The sequence below is a fragment of the Oncorhynchus mykiss genome, chromosome 12, assembly GCF_013265735.2.
Source record: "Oncorhynchus mykiss isolate Arlee chromosome 12, USDA_OmykA_1.1, whole genome shotgun sequence".
Classification (NCBI taxonomy): Eukaryota; Metazoa; Chordata; class Actinopteri; order Salmoniformes; family Salmonidae; genus Oncorhynchus; species Oncorhynchus mykiss.
Window position 1 is genome coordinate 91,521,425 of NC_048576.1, and position 15,459 is coordinate 91,536,883.

General features: G+C 42.5%; 1 protein-coding gene across 3 annotated transcripts in view; it reads right to left on the minus strand.

The window, feature by feature from the left end:
* LOC118936481 (guanine nucleotide-binding protein G(o) subunit alpha-like) overlaps nt 1–10,157 on the minus strand; it is a 33,208-nt gene extending 23,051 nt beyond the window's left edge. The window contains exons 1-6 of one of the 3 annotated variants that reach the window (XM_036939153.1): nt 10,015–10,157; nt 9,856–9,924; nt 9,572–9,716; nt 6,268–6,359; nt 5,344–5,436; nt 2,837–2,997 (exon numbers count right to left, since the gene is read on the minus strand). In XM_036939153.1, the coding sequence (XP_036795048.1) occupies nt 2,837–2,997; nt 5,344–5,436; nt 6,268–6,359; nt 9,572–9,716; nt 9,856–9,894 (530 nt within the window). In that variant the 5' untranslated portion in view covers nt 9,895–9,924; nt 10,015–10,157. Of the gene's footprint in view, nt 1–2,836; nt 2,998–5,343; nt 5,437–6,267; nt 6,360–9,571; nt 9,717–9,855 lie in introns of all 3 variants that reach the window. The other 2 variants (XM_036939154.1, XM_036939155.1) reach the window with 2 other exon arrangements.
* Nucleotides 10,158–15,459: the final 5,302 nt, after the last annotated feature.

Here is a 15,459-nt window from a genome sequence, read left to right on the forward strand (position 1 = left end):
CTTAGAAACACCGCTGATCAACCCCCACAAGAGAGGATGTGTGTCTATGTCCCATCACATCACATGCTTAGAAACACCGCTGATCAACCCCCACAAGAGAGGATGTGTGTCTATGTCCCATCATATCACATGCTTAGAAACACAGCTGATCAACCCCCACAAGAGAGGATGTGTGTCTATGTCTCATCATATCACATGCTTAGAAACACCGCTGATCAACCCCCACAAGAGAGGATGTGTGTCTATGTCCCATCACATGCTTAGAAACACCGCTGATCAACCCCCACAAGAGAGGATGTGTGTCTATGTCCCATCACATCACATGCTTAGAAACACCGCTGATCAACCCCCACAAGAGAGGACGTGGTGCTATGTCCCATCATATCACATGCTTAGAAACACCGCTGATCAACCCCCACAAGAGAGGATGTGTGTCTATGTCCCATCACATCACATGCTTAGAAACACCGCTGATCAACCCCCACAAGAGAGGACGTGGTGCTATGTCCCATCATATCACATGCTTAGAAACACCGCTGATCAACCCCCACAAGAGAGGATGTGTGTCTATGTCCCATCACATCACATGCTTAGAAACACCGCTGATCAACCCCCACAAGAGAGGATGTGTGTCTATGTCCCATCATATCACATGCTTAGAAACACCGCTGATCAACCCCCACAAGAGAGGATGTGTGTCTATGTCCCATCATATCACATGCTTAGAAACACCACTGATCAACCCCCACAAGAGAGGATGTGTGTCTATGTCCCATCACATCACTTAGAAACACCGCTGATCAACCCCCACAAGAGAGGATGTGTGTCTATGTCCTATCATATCACTTAGAAACACCGCTGATCAACCCCCACAAGAGAGGATGTGTGTCTATGTCCCATCATATCACTTAGAAACACCGCTGATCAACCCCCACAAGAGAGGATGTGTGTCTATGTCTCATCATATCACATGCTTAGAAACACCGCTGATCAACCCCCACAAGAGAGGATGTGTGTCTATGTCCCATCACATCACATGCTTAGAAACACCGCTGATCAACCCCCACAAGAGAGGATGTGTGTCTATGTCCCATCACATCACTTAGAAACACCGCTGATCAACCCCCACAAGAGAGGATGTGTGTCTATGTCCCATCACATCACATGCTTAGAAACACCGCTGATCAACCCCCACAAGAGAGGATGTGTGTCTATGACACCAGAACAACAATAAAAAAACTATTCTGAGCATGACCTCAGTTCAGGGCAGGGGCCTGTTTTAGGAACACGTAAAACGCACACATACCTCCAACTACAGAGAATGACGCCATGGTGTTTAAGTAGCCATCTACATAAGCAGTCTAATATACAGGAGTATATTCAAAAAGAGGACAAATGGAGAATAAACTGGTGCAGATTAAATTGGAGCTGGGTAACGCCGCAATATGTGGATCCACCGCCAACCCCTCTGGCTGGCAAACCCATACATAGCCCCCCGATGCCACCTCGCCCATACATAGCCCCCCGATGCCACCTCGCCCATACATAGCCCCCCGATGCCACCTCGCCCATACATAGCCCCCCGATGCCACCTCGCCCATACATAGCCCCCCGATGCCACCTCACCCATACACAGACCCCCGATGCCACCTCGCCCATACACAGCCCCCCGATGCCACCTCGCCCATACACAGCCCCCCGATGCCACCTCGCCCATACATAGCCCCCCGATGCCACCTCGCCCATACATAGCCCCCCGATGCCACCTCGCCCATACATAGCCCCCCGATGCCACCTCGCCCATACATAGCCCCCCGATGCCACCTCGCCCATACATAGCCCCCCGATGCCACCTTACCCATACATAGCCCCCTGATGCCACCTCACCCATACATAGCCTGCTAATGCCACCTTACCCATACATAGCCCCCCAATGCCACCTTACCCATACATAGCCCTCTAATGCCACCTTACCCATACATAGCCCTCTGATGCCACCTTACCGACAGCTGCCCCCCAGGTGGTGGGTAAAGTAAAGCTGAATAGCTGTGAAGCAGAACACTTGGCCGCTGCTTAGTTCATAACGCAGACAGTCAGGAGTCTTTTAACCAATTATCCCAATCACAACACGCCACTGTAAATAGTAGTATGTACATAATCCCCGGTTGTCATCCCCTCACTTGCTCATTAGACACACAAGCATTTCAAACGTAATTCTCATGTCTTTTTTTCCCCCATGTCCTTTTTTAACCAACCACCTTTACAAAGACATGACAGGCATGACATTATAATGAAGGACCAATTAAAAATGTCAATTCAGCAAAATGTCAGGAGACTCATTTCCTGTGACGGATGTATTTTTCGCTACAATCCCATTATGTGTATATCGACGAGGAAGTAAGCAAAGGCTTCCCTTGTAAGACCTGGGAGGATCCACACGGTCCAGTCAGTCTGAATGAGGTGGGACGGCGCAGATAGAACATGCGTCACGACACCAGTAGCACGATTCTTGATTTTCCATGGCAAAGAAAAGCAGCCACGAGACAGACTATTAAACTGTTTGAGCCTTTAAGAACCTGCTTTATGTCATATGCTTTCTGCTATACCTTCAATTATAGGATGCGAGTGACGACAGTGAAAAAGACAACACTGCCCCTACCTCGCTCTCCAACAGAGGTTGATTAAAATATAAATTGATACCAAAACGCAGCATTATCAACTTCCACTGTTTCATCATGAAATTCAGTGCGCTCCGTACGTTGTTTCCTTGCCATGCTCATACTTCAGAGAACTGTGATACTGAGTACAGTGACAACACTACATGTAAGGTACTCACTAGAGCGCTGAGTCGTTGAGTTGGAACTCATAGCCCCTGGCAGCTGCAGCTTTCACACCCTGGTCGGCCCAGAGAGCACAGAAAGACAGGGCCACAAACGGCAGCAGCTCCCCGTCCTCCCCGAAACACTGGCCACAGGACAGCACAGAGCGGGCATGGGCCTGCATGGGGACAACAGGAAGAGGGCTTCATGATCACCGATACTCCAGGGCAGTGGTTCCCAAACTTTATATAGTCCCGTACCCCTTCAAAACATTCATCTCCAGCTGCATACCCCGTCTAGCACCAGGGACAGCGCACCCTCAAATGTTTTTTTGCCATCATTGTAAGCCTGCCCCCCACAAACACAAAATGATACATTAAAACATAAGAATGAGTGGGAGTTGTCACAACCCGGCTCGTGGAAAGTGACAAACAGCTCTTATAGGACCAGGGCACAAATAATAATCAATAAATTTAACCATCTTACATTTAAAACCTTATTTGTTCATCAAAAATGTTGAATAACTCACAGGTTAATGAGAAGGGTGTGCTTGAAAGGATGCACATAACTCTGCACTGTTGGGTTATATTGGAGAGTCTCAGTCATAAATCATTTTCCACACACAGTCTGTGCCTGTATTTAGTTTTCATGCTAGTGAGGGCCGAGAATTCACTCTCATATATGGTTGCATGGTTGCAAAGGGCATCAGTGTCTTAACAGTGAGATTTGCCAAGGCAGGATACTCTGAGCTCAGCCCTATCCAAAAATCTGGCAGTGGCATGTGTTGTCCATCAATTTTCACAGAACTGCTTGTTGTAATTTCAATGAGGCTCTCTTGTTCAGTTTATCAGTAAGTGGACTGGAGGCTATATAACATTTGATAATGTCCGTAAGCTTGAGTTCATTTGCACACAAAAAATCATACAATAATGGAAAAGACCTGTGTGTTGTCCTTGTTAATGCAAACTGAGAAGAGCTCCAACTTCTTAATCATAGCCTCAATTTTGTCCCGCACCTTGAATATAGTTGCGGAGTGTCCCTTTAATCCTAGATTCAGATCATTCAGGCGAGAAAAAACATCACCCAGATAGGCCAGTCGTATAAGAAACTCATCATGCAAGCGGTCAGACAAGTGAAAATTATGGTCAGTAAAGAAAACTTTAAGCTCGTCTCTCAATTTAAAAAACAAGAGTGTCAATACTTTGCCTCTTGATAATCAGCGCACTTCTGTATGCTGTAAAAGCATTACATGGCCGTCGCCCATAGTGCAGAAAATACGGGAGTTCAGGGGCCTTGCTTTAACAAAATTAACCATTTTCACCTTTCAAGCTGTCAGGCATTCCCTTGGCAGCAAGAGCCTCTCGGTTGATGCTGCGGTGTACCCAAGTGGCGTCGGGAGCAACTGCTTGCACGAGCGTTACCACTCCACTATTTCTCCCTGTCATGGCTTTTGTGCCATCAGTACAGATGCCAACATGAGCAGCAGCTATGTTTGGCTACATACGACCGTTAATGGAATTCCCGCGAGAGTGTAACGGTTAATGTGATTGGATGTTAATTATTTGACTAGGCTACCTGTATTTGACATTGTGTTGTTATTTCGCTGAACACTAGATGGTTTAATTTTATTTTTGGCAGTGAAACGAGGCTAATCAGGCGAGAGAAGAAAAAAAAACTCACCCAAATGTATAGACCCCGTTGGAAAATATAAATGGACTGTTTGAAAAGGTGAAAAAAAAGTTTTAAAAAATAAATAAATGTAAATCATATTTTTATTTGGCATACCCCCGACGGCATTGCTCCAGTTTGGGAATATGATAAACATTTGCTGTCTCGGGTCTTGTTCATTAGGGAATGAAAGACATATGCTTTTTTTGTGTGTGTTTTGCTATGTAAAATTAGTGTTTCTTATTGGACTAGTCCAGGTAGTCCCTCTCGGTTTCAGTCTTTTCTTCCATTTGGTCCTAATGAAAAACCCAACTAAATCATAATGACAGATGTAGAAGATAAATGCCAGTCCCTGTGTCCACTTGTCGTTATTAGTGAGGTCAAGAAAGATGTGTGAGGCAAAGAGGCTTTTAAACTTCAAGATATGGCTTGTGATCGTGTTAGGGACGTAGCTAGGAGAATACCAGAGCAAGGCTGACATCTAACGTGACATCTGAGCTCTACAGTTTCAAAAGGAGGAAGCTATGACCATGGGAAGAGATGTAGGTCTAAAACTGGGCTGACTAGTTACACTGTATGATCCTGTTAGGTCAACATGTGTTAAATGGGGGTACAGAATGTGTTGCATCATTACCAGAGGGTGTGAATAGAGACCATATTTCATCATGTGTGCTGTATCTGTTTGATAGAAGACCACAAATGGTCTTCTGGCTAGTACCCTCTGCTAGTTGTGGTTTATGTATCGGTTGCCTGGAGTAACTACGTATTTTAAATTGTCAAATCAAAAGGTCCTAACAAGGTGGTCAGTCAGTATGACATGATGCTCCAAGACTAGCTACTAGCTCTTCTCCCTCACCTTGTTCTTCTTGTTGGCCAGATTAATCCTCAGCAGTCCCATGCCGCGCAGCACAAACTTCATGGAGGTCAGGAGGTTATCCAGCACTGCAGCCTGTGAAGGGAGGGAGTTTGAGTTTTATTTCGGTATACATGGCAGCTAAAATATGAAGTGTGAATACATCAAGACAGACAAGTAAATCAATAAATGTTCGCTAATCGAGAAAGTTCAGTAGTCTGATGGAATCACTCATGGAGGGCTCAGTTTAAATACTTTGGATGGTGAGCCAGAGAGGGAGGGAGAGAGAGGGGTGACCATTGAACACTGGGACTGGGCTATTCTTCACAACACTGCAGATAGGGAATCATTATTTTTGTTCTATTCTACCAGACAGATATTCATGCCTGTTCTATGTGAATGTAAAATGTTCAATAATGTAACACCCACCTTTACAGACCTCTAGCCAAGGACTGTACACAGTAAAAAAAACATGGTTTGAACAGTATACAGCTACCATTAACCACACCTAAGCTCTTCTACCTCCATGGTCTGATTGGTAGGAGGTAGAATCACCTTTCCCAAACCCCAGCTCCCATACCATACATCCAGACGCAACAACTCCCTCCCTAATCTCCCAAGTGGAGTCACTATCAGCTACATCAGTGCCCTGTCCAGCCAAAACACTATTCGATTAAGCATCAGTAAGAGCATTTTCTTACAGAATGGAAGCACACAGTATTAATGGAGGGCAGTATGCATTGATCATGGTATCGTGACTGTTGAATACAGCCTTTTTAAGCCAACAACATAACAGGCTATGGACCTGTCTGGGTTCTTTAGAATAGTGAGAATGTAGTGTAACAAAGCCAAGAATCCCCTTTAAAGAAAAAAACATGTCACAACACATTCGAGAATCTCTGCCAAGGAGGGTAAAGTGTACAGCACCTTGAAGCTAATAAGCTCTGGCTTGGAGAAGCCATGACTGTGGATGACCTTCATCTGCTTGACCATGGTACTCTTACCACTCTCTGTAGCACCTGGAACAAAGTAGTCATCACATCAGTGCAATCTAATGGGAACTTAAATCACAAAACACATTAAATATATTCTGCAGTGACATGGTTGGCCATATTTGTGATTTGCAACCAACCTGGTCTCAGAGCATTTCGTATTTTTCTGTACATACATCCGAGACACCGCATTTAGTATGATATGTTGCGTTTCGTATGGTATGTATTCATTTGTGGATGCCTATCATACGAAATGGGTGATATGTTAAGAATGACAATTTCTATTACATGTTATGAATTCATAAAAAGCATGCATTATGTTAGGAATCTGCAAAACATTTGATATGTTATGAATTCCAAGTAGGTGGCTAAGGTTAGCTAGCTCGCTAACATTAGAGTTAAGTTTAGGAATTAGGTTAAAGGGTTAAGGGAAGTGTTAGGGGAAGGGTTAGCTAACATGCTAGTAGTTGCAAAGTATCAAGTAGTTCAAAAGTTGACAATTAGCTAAAATGCTAAAGTTGTACATGCTGAGATTCTAAATGATCTATCAACCGTTTGCATTATAAGGTTAGGGTTAAGTTTAGGAGTTCGGTTAAAGGCTTAAGGTTAGGCAAATGGGTAGCTAAAATGGTTAAGGTCAGGGTCAGTGGTGGAAAAATACCCAACGTTCATACTTGAGTAAAAGTAAAGATACCTTAATAGAAAATGACTCAAGAGTATTTGGTTTTAAATAGGCTTAATTATCAAAAAATAAATGTAATTGCTGTAACTATTTGGGTGACCTGGCCAAATTCACACTGTAGAAATATGAGTTATAGTTCTATTACTCTACTTGAACGCAAGTCTAAGAAGCGGTAGATCTGTTCTATGTGCGCAATTTCTTTTGCGTCTTCAAAAGATTATGGAAAATATATTTCACAAGGGTTTAGATGGTTGAATGATTCTCTACACTAGAGCAGCTTATTTTGTTACAAACTGAAATTAGGCAAACTACACAAATACAAAAAAACACAGTGTTGGTGCCATGTTTCATGAGCTGAAGTAAAAGACCCCAGAAATGTTCCATATACACAAAAAGCTTATTTCTATCGAATTTAGTACATCCCTGTTAATGAGCATGTCTCCTTTGCCAAGATAATCCATCCACCTGACAGATGTGGCATATCAAGAAGCTGATTAAACAGCATCATTACACAGGTTCCCCTTGTGCTGGGGACAATACAATGCCACTAAAAAAAAAATTGCAGTTTTGACACACAACAATGCCACAGATGTCACAAGTTGAGGGGAAAGGGGGGATATTTAGTCAGTTGTCCAACAATGTATTCAACTGAAATATGTCTTCCGCATTTAACCCAACCCCTCTGAATCAGAGAGGTGTGTCTTCCACATTTAACCCAACCCCTCTGAATCAGAGAGGTGTGGGGGGCTGCCATAACCGTCAACGTCTTTGGCACCCAGGGAACAGTGGGTTAACTGCCTTGCTCAGGGGCAGAACGACATATTTTTACCTTGACAGCTCGTGGACTCGATCCAGCAACCTTCCGGTTACTGGCCCAACGCTCTAACCACAAGCCATCCAATTGGGAGGGAGTGTGAAATTGGCATGCTGACTGCAGGAATGTCCACCAGAGCTGTTGCCAGAGAATGTAATGGTGATTTCTCTACCATAAGCCACCTCCTACATTGTTTTAAGAGAATTTGGCAGTATGTCCACCTGGCCTCAACTGCAGACCACGTGTAACCACGCCAGGCCAGGACCTCCACATCCAGCATCTTCACCTGCGGGATCGTCTGAGACCAGACACCCGGACAACTGATTAATTTGTAGGTTTGCACAATCTATGAATTTCTGCACAAACTGCCAGAAACTGTCTCAGGGAAGCTCATCAGCATGCTCATCGCCCTCACCAGGGTCTTGACCTGACTGCAGTTCAGCACCGTAACCTACTTCAGTGGGCAAATGCTCACCTTCGATGGCCACTGGCACGATGGAATTGTGTGCTTTTCACAGATGAGTCCCAGTTTCAACTGTACCGGGCAGATGGTAGACAGTGTGTATGGCGTTGTGTGGGTGAGCGGTTTGCAGTTGTCAACGTTGGGAACAGAGTGCCCCGGTGGTGGGGTTATGGTATGGGCAGTAATAAGCTATGGACAACATACACGAGTGCAATATATCGATGGCAATTTGAATATGAAGAGATCCCGAGGCCCATTGTCATACCATTCATCCGCCGCCATCACCTCATGTTTCAACATGATACTGCACTCCAGTACTCCATGTAGCAAGGATCTTTACACAATTTCTGGAAGCTGAAAATGCCCCAGTTCTTCCATGGCCTGCATACTCACCAGACTTTACTCACCAGAAATGTCACCCATTGAGCTTGTTCGTGATGCTCTGGATCAACAGCATATCTGTATTCCCAGTCATGTGAAATCCATAGATTAGGGCCTAATGAATTTATTTAAATTGACTGATTTCCTTATATGAACTGTAACTCAGTAAGATCTTTGAAATGGTTGCATATCGCATTCATATTTTCGTTCAGTGTATTAGAGTTTTAGCAACCAATGGCAGGGCGATTTCTGCAATGTAACTAAGTATCAAAAGTATAAATAATTTTAAATTCCTCATATTAAGCAAACACAGCACCAACACTTATACATTTACAAATAAAGCATGTGTGTTTAGTCCACCAGATCTGAGGCAGGAGATGACCAGGGATGTTCTCTTGATAATTGTGTGAATTGGACACTTTTCTTGTCCTGCTAAACATTCGAAACGTAACGAGTACTTTTGGGTGTCAGGGAACATGTACGGAGTAAAAAGTACATTATTTCCTTTAGGAATGTAGTGGAGTAAAAGTAGTCAAAAATATAAATAGTAAAGTACAGATACCACAAACTACAGCAGTAGGGCCTACTTGAAAGTATATCTTCTTAAGTACTTTACATAATTGGGAAGGGTTAGCTAACACGCTAAGTTGTTGCAAAGTGGATAAAAGTAGTTCAAAAGTAGCCTAAATTATAATTATCCACTGTGTTTCTAGAAATGTGTGTTATACCCACCCAGCCAAACTCCTTTCAATTTGGCATTAAGTAACCATCTGTCTCAAGTAACCATGCCAAAGATAACATATCATACTTAGGGGTCTCGGATTTCCATACATAATAATACGAAATTATGTGAGACATGGTTGTTGCAACACATACACCTCGCACGCACACAAACTTACCAAGTAGCAATATTTTGATCACGTTCACCTCAAGCTTGGCTTGTTCAAACAAATCTCGTTCTATATTAGAGCTTTGAATTTTCGCCCTTTTCTCATCCTCAGTAACGTCGGGTACGGGGTGAAAGCAAATTGATCTCACGCACATCTAGGTTTGAAAAGTAAACTTTAGTCGAAGATACAGTATGTTCTATTAAAATGTCGCATAACGACTGTCCGGAGATGTTTGCTTGAAAAACAAATGAGGGGTACACGTTAACACAAACAAAAACAACATTTTGATATACCTGCAGAGGGGCTGGCAGAATATTGAAAAAGCGGAACATCTTTGCGGTAACGTTTGCTACAAACTGGGGCTGAAAATTCAACACGCGATAAAGATAAATTAGGTAAACCTCAAGAACATTGAATATGTCCAATCATTTTCTATAGATTATACTACTCACTGGTCAAATCTTGCCGGTAACTGACCTAACAGATAACACCTGTGGATTATTAGTGGAGAAGACCCGTGCTCATATCATGAAGATACAAATCACGAGCGCGAGACTGAAGCAGAATTTATTTAAAGCCTACAAATATCTATTACAGTGTTCTATAACTAAATGGATCGCTTTATTTGAACAAACACGTGCATAGTGCTTTATAATATTACGTGCTCTTGTAAACAAACACTATATAGCCTCATCATGGTTAAAACTAGAATGTTTACATCATAGATGGTCAGTCCTTGCATCCATAGCTGTCTATGAATTTGAGTGGTAACATTTCTCCAGTCCCATTCCTCAGCTTTTTACGAAAACAGGGGCGGGGATGTGTTTTGTTATGGTTTTAACTGCTGATTGCCACTGTAACGCCTCGACCACACGGAAATAATATTTGTGTTTTGGGACACCATAAGTACATTCATTTACAATGGAACTGTGTGTTTACCTTGCAGCATTGCGTTGCAGTGTCTTCTGTGTGGTGCATACATTGGATTTGTCGAACATATGCATCAAATTGTATGCGTAGACGGTTTGAAATGGTAGCAGATGATGCTGCGTACCATTTTGCGCAAAACCGATGTAGGTGTGATCGAGGTGTTTAAAAACGAATCACAGTAGGTGTGATCCAGGCGTAAAGGCAAACACTCTACGCATTGTGCCAATAGAAACGGTGTAAATTGTAACCTGACTCATATAGCGAGGATCGCTACTCCAACCCCTCACATGTCCAGGCCCGTGAGCTCCGATGACCTCACAGCCGCCATCCCACTTCTGACACCAGTGTAGCAAACATTGGTCTCAGACTGGCGTGAAACCCTATGCATTGCGTCAATAGGGTTAACTGAATTGGTGGGAATTGTAAAGTGGCTCATATAGCAGGATCGCTACAGTATAACAAGGCCTAATGTGTCTAAAAACTATATTGTCTGTGTTTCCAAACAAGTATGGCTATAATAATACATTATAGCCTTATAACTCATTATAGTTCATTATCAATAAAACATCATACAGAGTTTATCACCACTTCTGAGTTATTCCCTTTCCCTTCCCTACTATAGATGCTTACACTGAGTGTACAAAACATTAGGAACACCTGCTCTTTCCATGACACACACTAACCAGGTGAATCCAGGTGAAAGCTATGATCCCTTATTGATGTCACTTGTTAAATCCACTTCAGTCAGTGTAGCTGAAGGTGAGGAGACGGGTTAAAGAATGATTTGTACGCCTTGAGACAATGGAGACATGGATGGTGTATATGTGCCATTCAGAGGGTGAATGGGCAAGACAACATATTTAAGTGACTTGGAACGGGGTATGGTAGTAGGTGCCAGGCACACCGGTTTGAGTGGGTCAAGAACTGCAATGCTGCTGGGTTTTTCACACTCAAGTTTTCCGTGTGCATCAAGAATGGTCCACCACCCAAAGGACATCCAGCCAACTTGACACAACTGTGGGAAGCGTTGGAGTCAACATGGGCCAGCATCCCTGTGGAACGCTTTCAACACCTAGAGTCCATGCCCCAACGAATTGAGGCTGTTCTGAGGGCAAAAGGGGTTGCAACAAGATATTAGGGTAGGTAATATTAGAGGGTAATGTTTTGTACACTCAGTGTATAGTCAGTGTCATAACACATTATAAAGGATATTATAATATAAAGCATTGTACAAATGTTGACCTACTTCATAGAAAGTGTTAATTCTCCACTGTATATTCAATATATCACTTTTCTGTATGAGGATATACTGCACACTAATTAGGCTCTGGCTAATAAAAAATGGTCACAGTAATGAACTGACATTTCCTGACTTTGTAGTGTGAAGTGATTGACAGATGCAATTTGACCCTAATTTAGGCGGATCAAAGGTTCACTTATCTGTCCAACACATGACCTCATACTCTTTAATGAATGATGATGATTACCTTTATAATTCCTTTGCCTATAAAGATAGCTTTACTCAAACTATCTTCAAGTATTTTGCTCATTAGTCCACTTTAGATATGGTGCAAGACCCTAAGTTGTCAAGATAGAGCACCTTTAGTAAAATGCTAAAAGTGTGATGATGTAAATCACACCATCATCACACTTTTATTTTTATCTAAAGTTCTCTATCTTGAAAACGTATGGCTCTATTCAATCTGTATTGCAGAAGCGTTACAGATTGCCTGATCGAAATTCACAGGTAATTTCCGATTGAGCCAACATATGCAGCTTTTACCGTGAATGCAGTCTCTGCTAACGGGTGAACTTTGCCTTTAAATTTCAACCACGCTGTAACACTGAATTTCAGTGATACTGATTGAATAGAGACGTTAACTGCTAACATGCATGGTCTAATTAACAAAATACAAAAAATATATATTTTTTTGTGGTAAATTGATCCTTTAAGAACAACTAGGCAGCGAAAATTCTATTAGTAAAATAGTTTTTAAAATAAGGAGACAAGGTCAAGATGACCAACACAGTTTTTTAGATGGAGTTGTTATTATTGACAATGATAATATACTGTACCAAATTCCACAGCGTTTGTCATTTAGGAGATCAGAGTTGTCAATAACATACATAGGAGATCACTGTAGCCTATACAGTACATTGAATACATTCCAACTTTATAGACAGACAATATTTTATATGCTTTTAAAACATATGAAACCAACCAGAGTTTATGTCGAGGTGGTCTGACTGAAAAATATACATTTATGAAAAATATAGTATTTAATCGGATTAACGTTTTGAAATGGTGATTTCTTCTCCAGAGGTTTGATTAAGACTTTTGATCGTATGACAGTAAAAGGTCATTAGTTTATCTAAGTTAACAGCACCGTACATATTTCATAATCTCCTATCGTTTAAAATAATTTGCCATTAAAAGCATCTGGTTAAAACTCAGTTCAGTGCTCTACCAGAATGTACAAGGATAAGTCGTGTCTTTTACAGAGGAAGAGTGACCTGCTGTGGTTAAAACTCAGTTCAGTGCTCTACCAGAATGTACAAGGATAAGTTGTGTCTTTTACAGAGGAAGAGTGACCTGCTGTGGTTAAAACTAGAACTGTGCTCAAAGGTTGGACAATGGGTCCTGGAATAATAGTTTGCATTTGTTGTAGTGGAGAACCGTTCTATCTATATTATAGATTCATTCTATAACATAGAACAGTTCCAGTCAGTATGTTCTGGTAGTATGATCTACATGAGGTCCCATAGGTTGGCCCATCTACACAAAAGGTGCTATATAGAACCGAAAAGGGTTCTTCAGCTGTCCCCATAGGATAACCCTTTGAAGTACCCTTTTTGGTTCCAGGTAGAAACTTTTTGGGTTGCCAAAACGGTTCTACCTGGATTCAAAATGGAACCAAAAAGGGTTCTACCTGGAACCCAAAAGGGTTCTCCTATGGGCACAGCCAAATAAGCCTTTTGGAACCCTTTTTTCTAAGAGTGTAATATTCAGTTCCGTTTCTATTCTAGAAACTTGATTAAAACTGTCCGAAAGTTGAGGGTAGTCTCCGATAGAAAGCTTGAATCATTAATGACCTCAGCTTTTCCCAAGGTAAAATCGACCAATAGGCTCTCACAGAGATGGTACATTTTCAAACCCACCCCTGAACACCTCTAGTGGTTTCAACATCTTCCAGAGAGTTCTCCTGGTTAATATTAATTTATAATACATACATACAGTACATATATACAGAGATAGATAAGATAGGACTGTAAGTTGTGAGGGGATCAGCCTATTGCCACGATGACAGCAGCAACAGTCCCTTGGAGAATGACAACGGCTGCATCTGAAATGAAGCCCTATTCCCTATTTAATGCATTACTGTTGACCATCAGGTCCGTGTTAAACATAGTGCACTATATAGGAAAAACAGTGCCATGTTGGATGCATCCAATGTGTTGGTTGTTCAATAATCGCTGTGCGAGGAGCAGCAGTGGTTTGATGGGTCTCCAAAGCAACAAGCCCAAGCCTCGCCTGACAGACTTCAACCTAACCACACTATTTCTCCCAGAAATGAATCATTCATAATTCTCCTGTTTAAATAAAGCTCAATCAACCCCAAGAAAAATAACTTGCGTTATGATAATTATTTAGAAAACAAATATTAGTCTGGCGTTAACTTGCACAGACAGATTTGTTTAGAGACACACCTGTCTGGTTCCACAAGACAAGGCTGGGACTTCTGGTTCCCTGTCTGGCTGGCTATAACCCAGTGACTTCTGGTTCCCTGTCTGGCTGGCTATAACCCAGTGACTTCTGGTTCCTTGTCTGGTTATAACTTAGTGACCATGTTGGGCCTTCTGGTTCCTTGTCTGGTTATAACTCAGTAACTATGTTGGGCCTTCTGGTTCCCTGTCTGGTTATAACTCAGTGACTATGTTGGGCCTTCTGGTTCCCTGTCTGGTTATAACTCAGTGACTATGTTGGGCCTTCTGGTTCACTGACTGGTTATAACTCAGTAACTATGTTGGGCCTTCTGGTTCCTTGTCTGGTTATAACTCAGTGACTATGTTGGCCCTTCTGGTTCCCTGACTGGTTATAACTCAGTAACTATGTTGGGCCTTCTGGTTCCCTGTCTGGTTATAACTCAGTGACTATGTTGGGCCTTCTGGTTCCCTGTCTGGTTATAACTCAGTAACTATGTTGGGCCTTCTGGTTCCCTGACTGGTTATAACTCAGTAACTATGTTGGCCCTTCTGGTTCCCTGTCTGGTTATAACTCAGTAACCATGTTGGGCCTTCTGGTTCCTTGTCTGGTTATAACTCAGTGACTATGTTGGGCCTTCTGGTTCCCTGTCTGGTTATAACTCAGTAACCATGTTGGGCCTTCTGGTTCCTTGTCTGGTTATAACTCAGTAACTATGTTGGGCCTTCTGGTTCCCTGTCTGGTTATAACTCAGTGACTATGTTGGGCCTTCTGGTTCCTTGTCTGGTTATAACTCAGTGACTATGTTGGGCCTTCTGGTTCCCTGTCTGGTTATAACTCAGTGACTATGTTGGGCCTTCTGGTGCCCTGTCTGGTTATAACTCAGTGACTATGTTGGGCCTTCTGGTTCCCTGTCTGGTTATAACTCAGTGACTATGTTGGGCCTTCTGGTTCCCTGTCTGGTTATAACTCAGTGACTATGTTGGGCCTTCTGGTTCCCTGTCTTGTTATAACTCAGTGACTATGTTGGGCCTTCTGGTTCCTTGTCTGGTTATAACTCAGTGACTATGTTGGCCCTTCTGGTTCCCTCTCTGGTTATAACTCAGTAACCATGTTGGGCCTTCTGGTTCCCTGACTGGTTATAACTCAGTAACTATGTTGGGCCTTCTGGTTCCTTGTCTGGTTATAACTCAGTAACTATGTTGGGCCTTCTGGTTCCTTGTCTGGTTATAACTCAGTAACCATGTTGGGCCTTCTGGTTCCT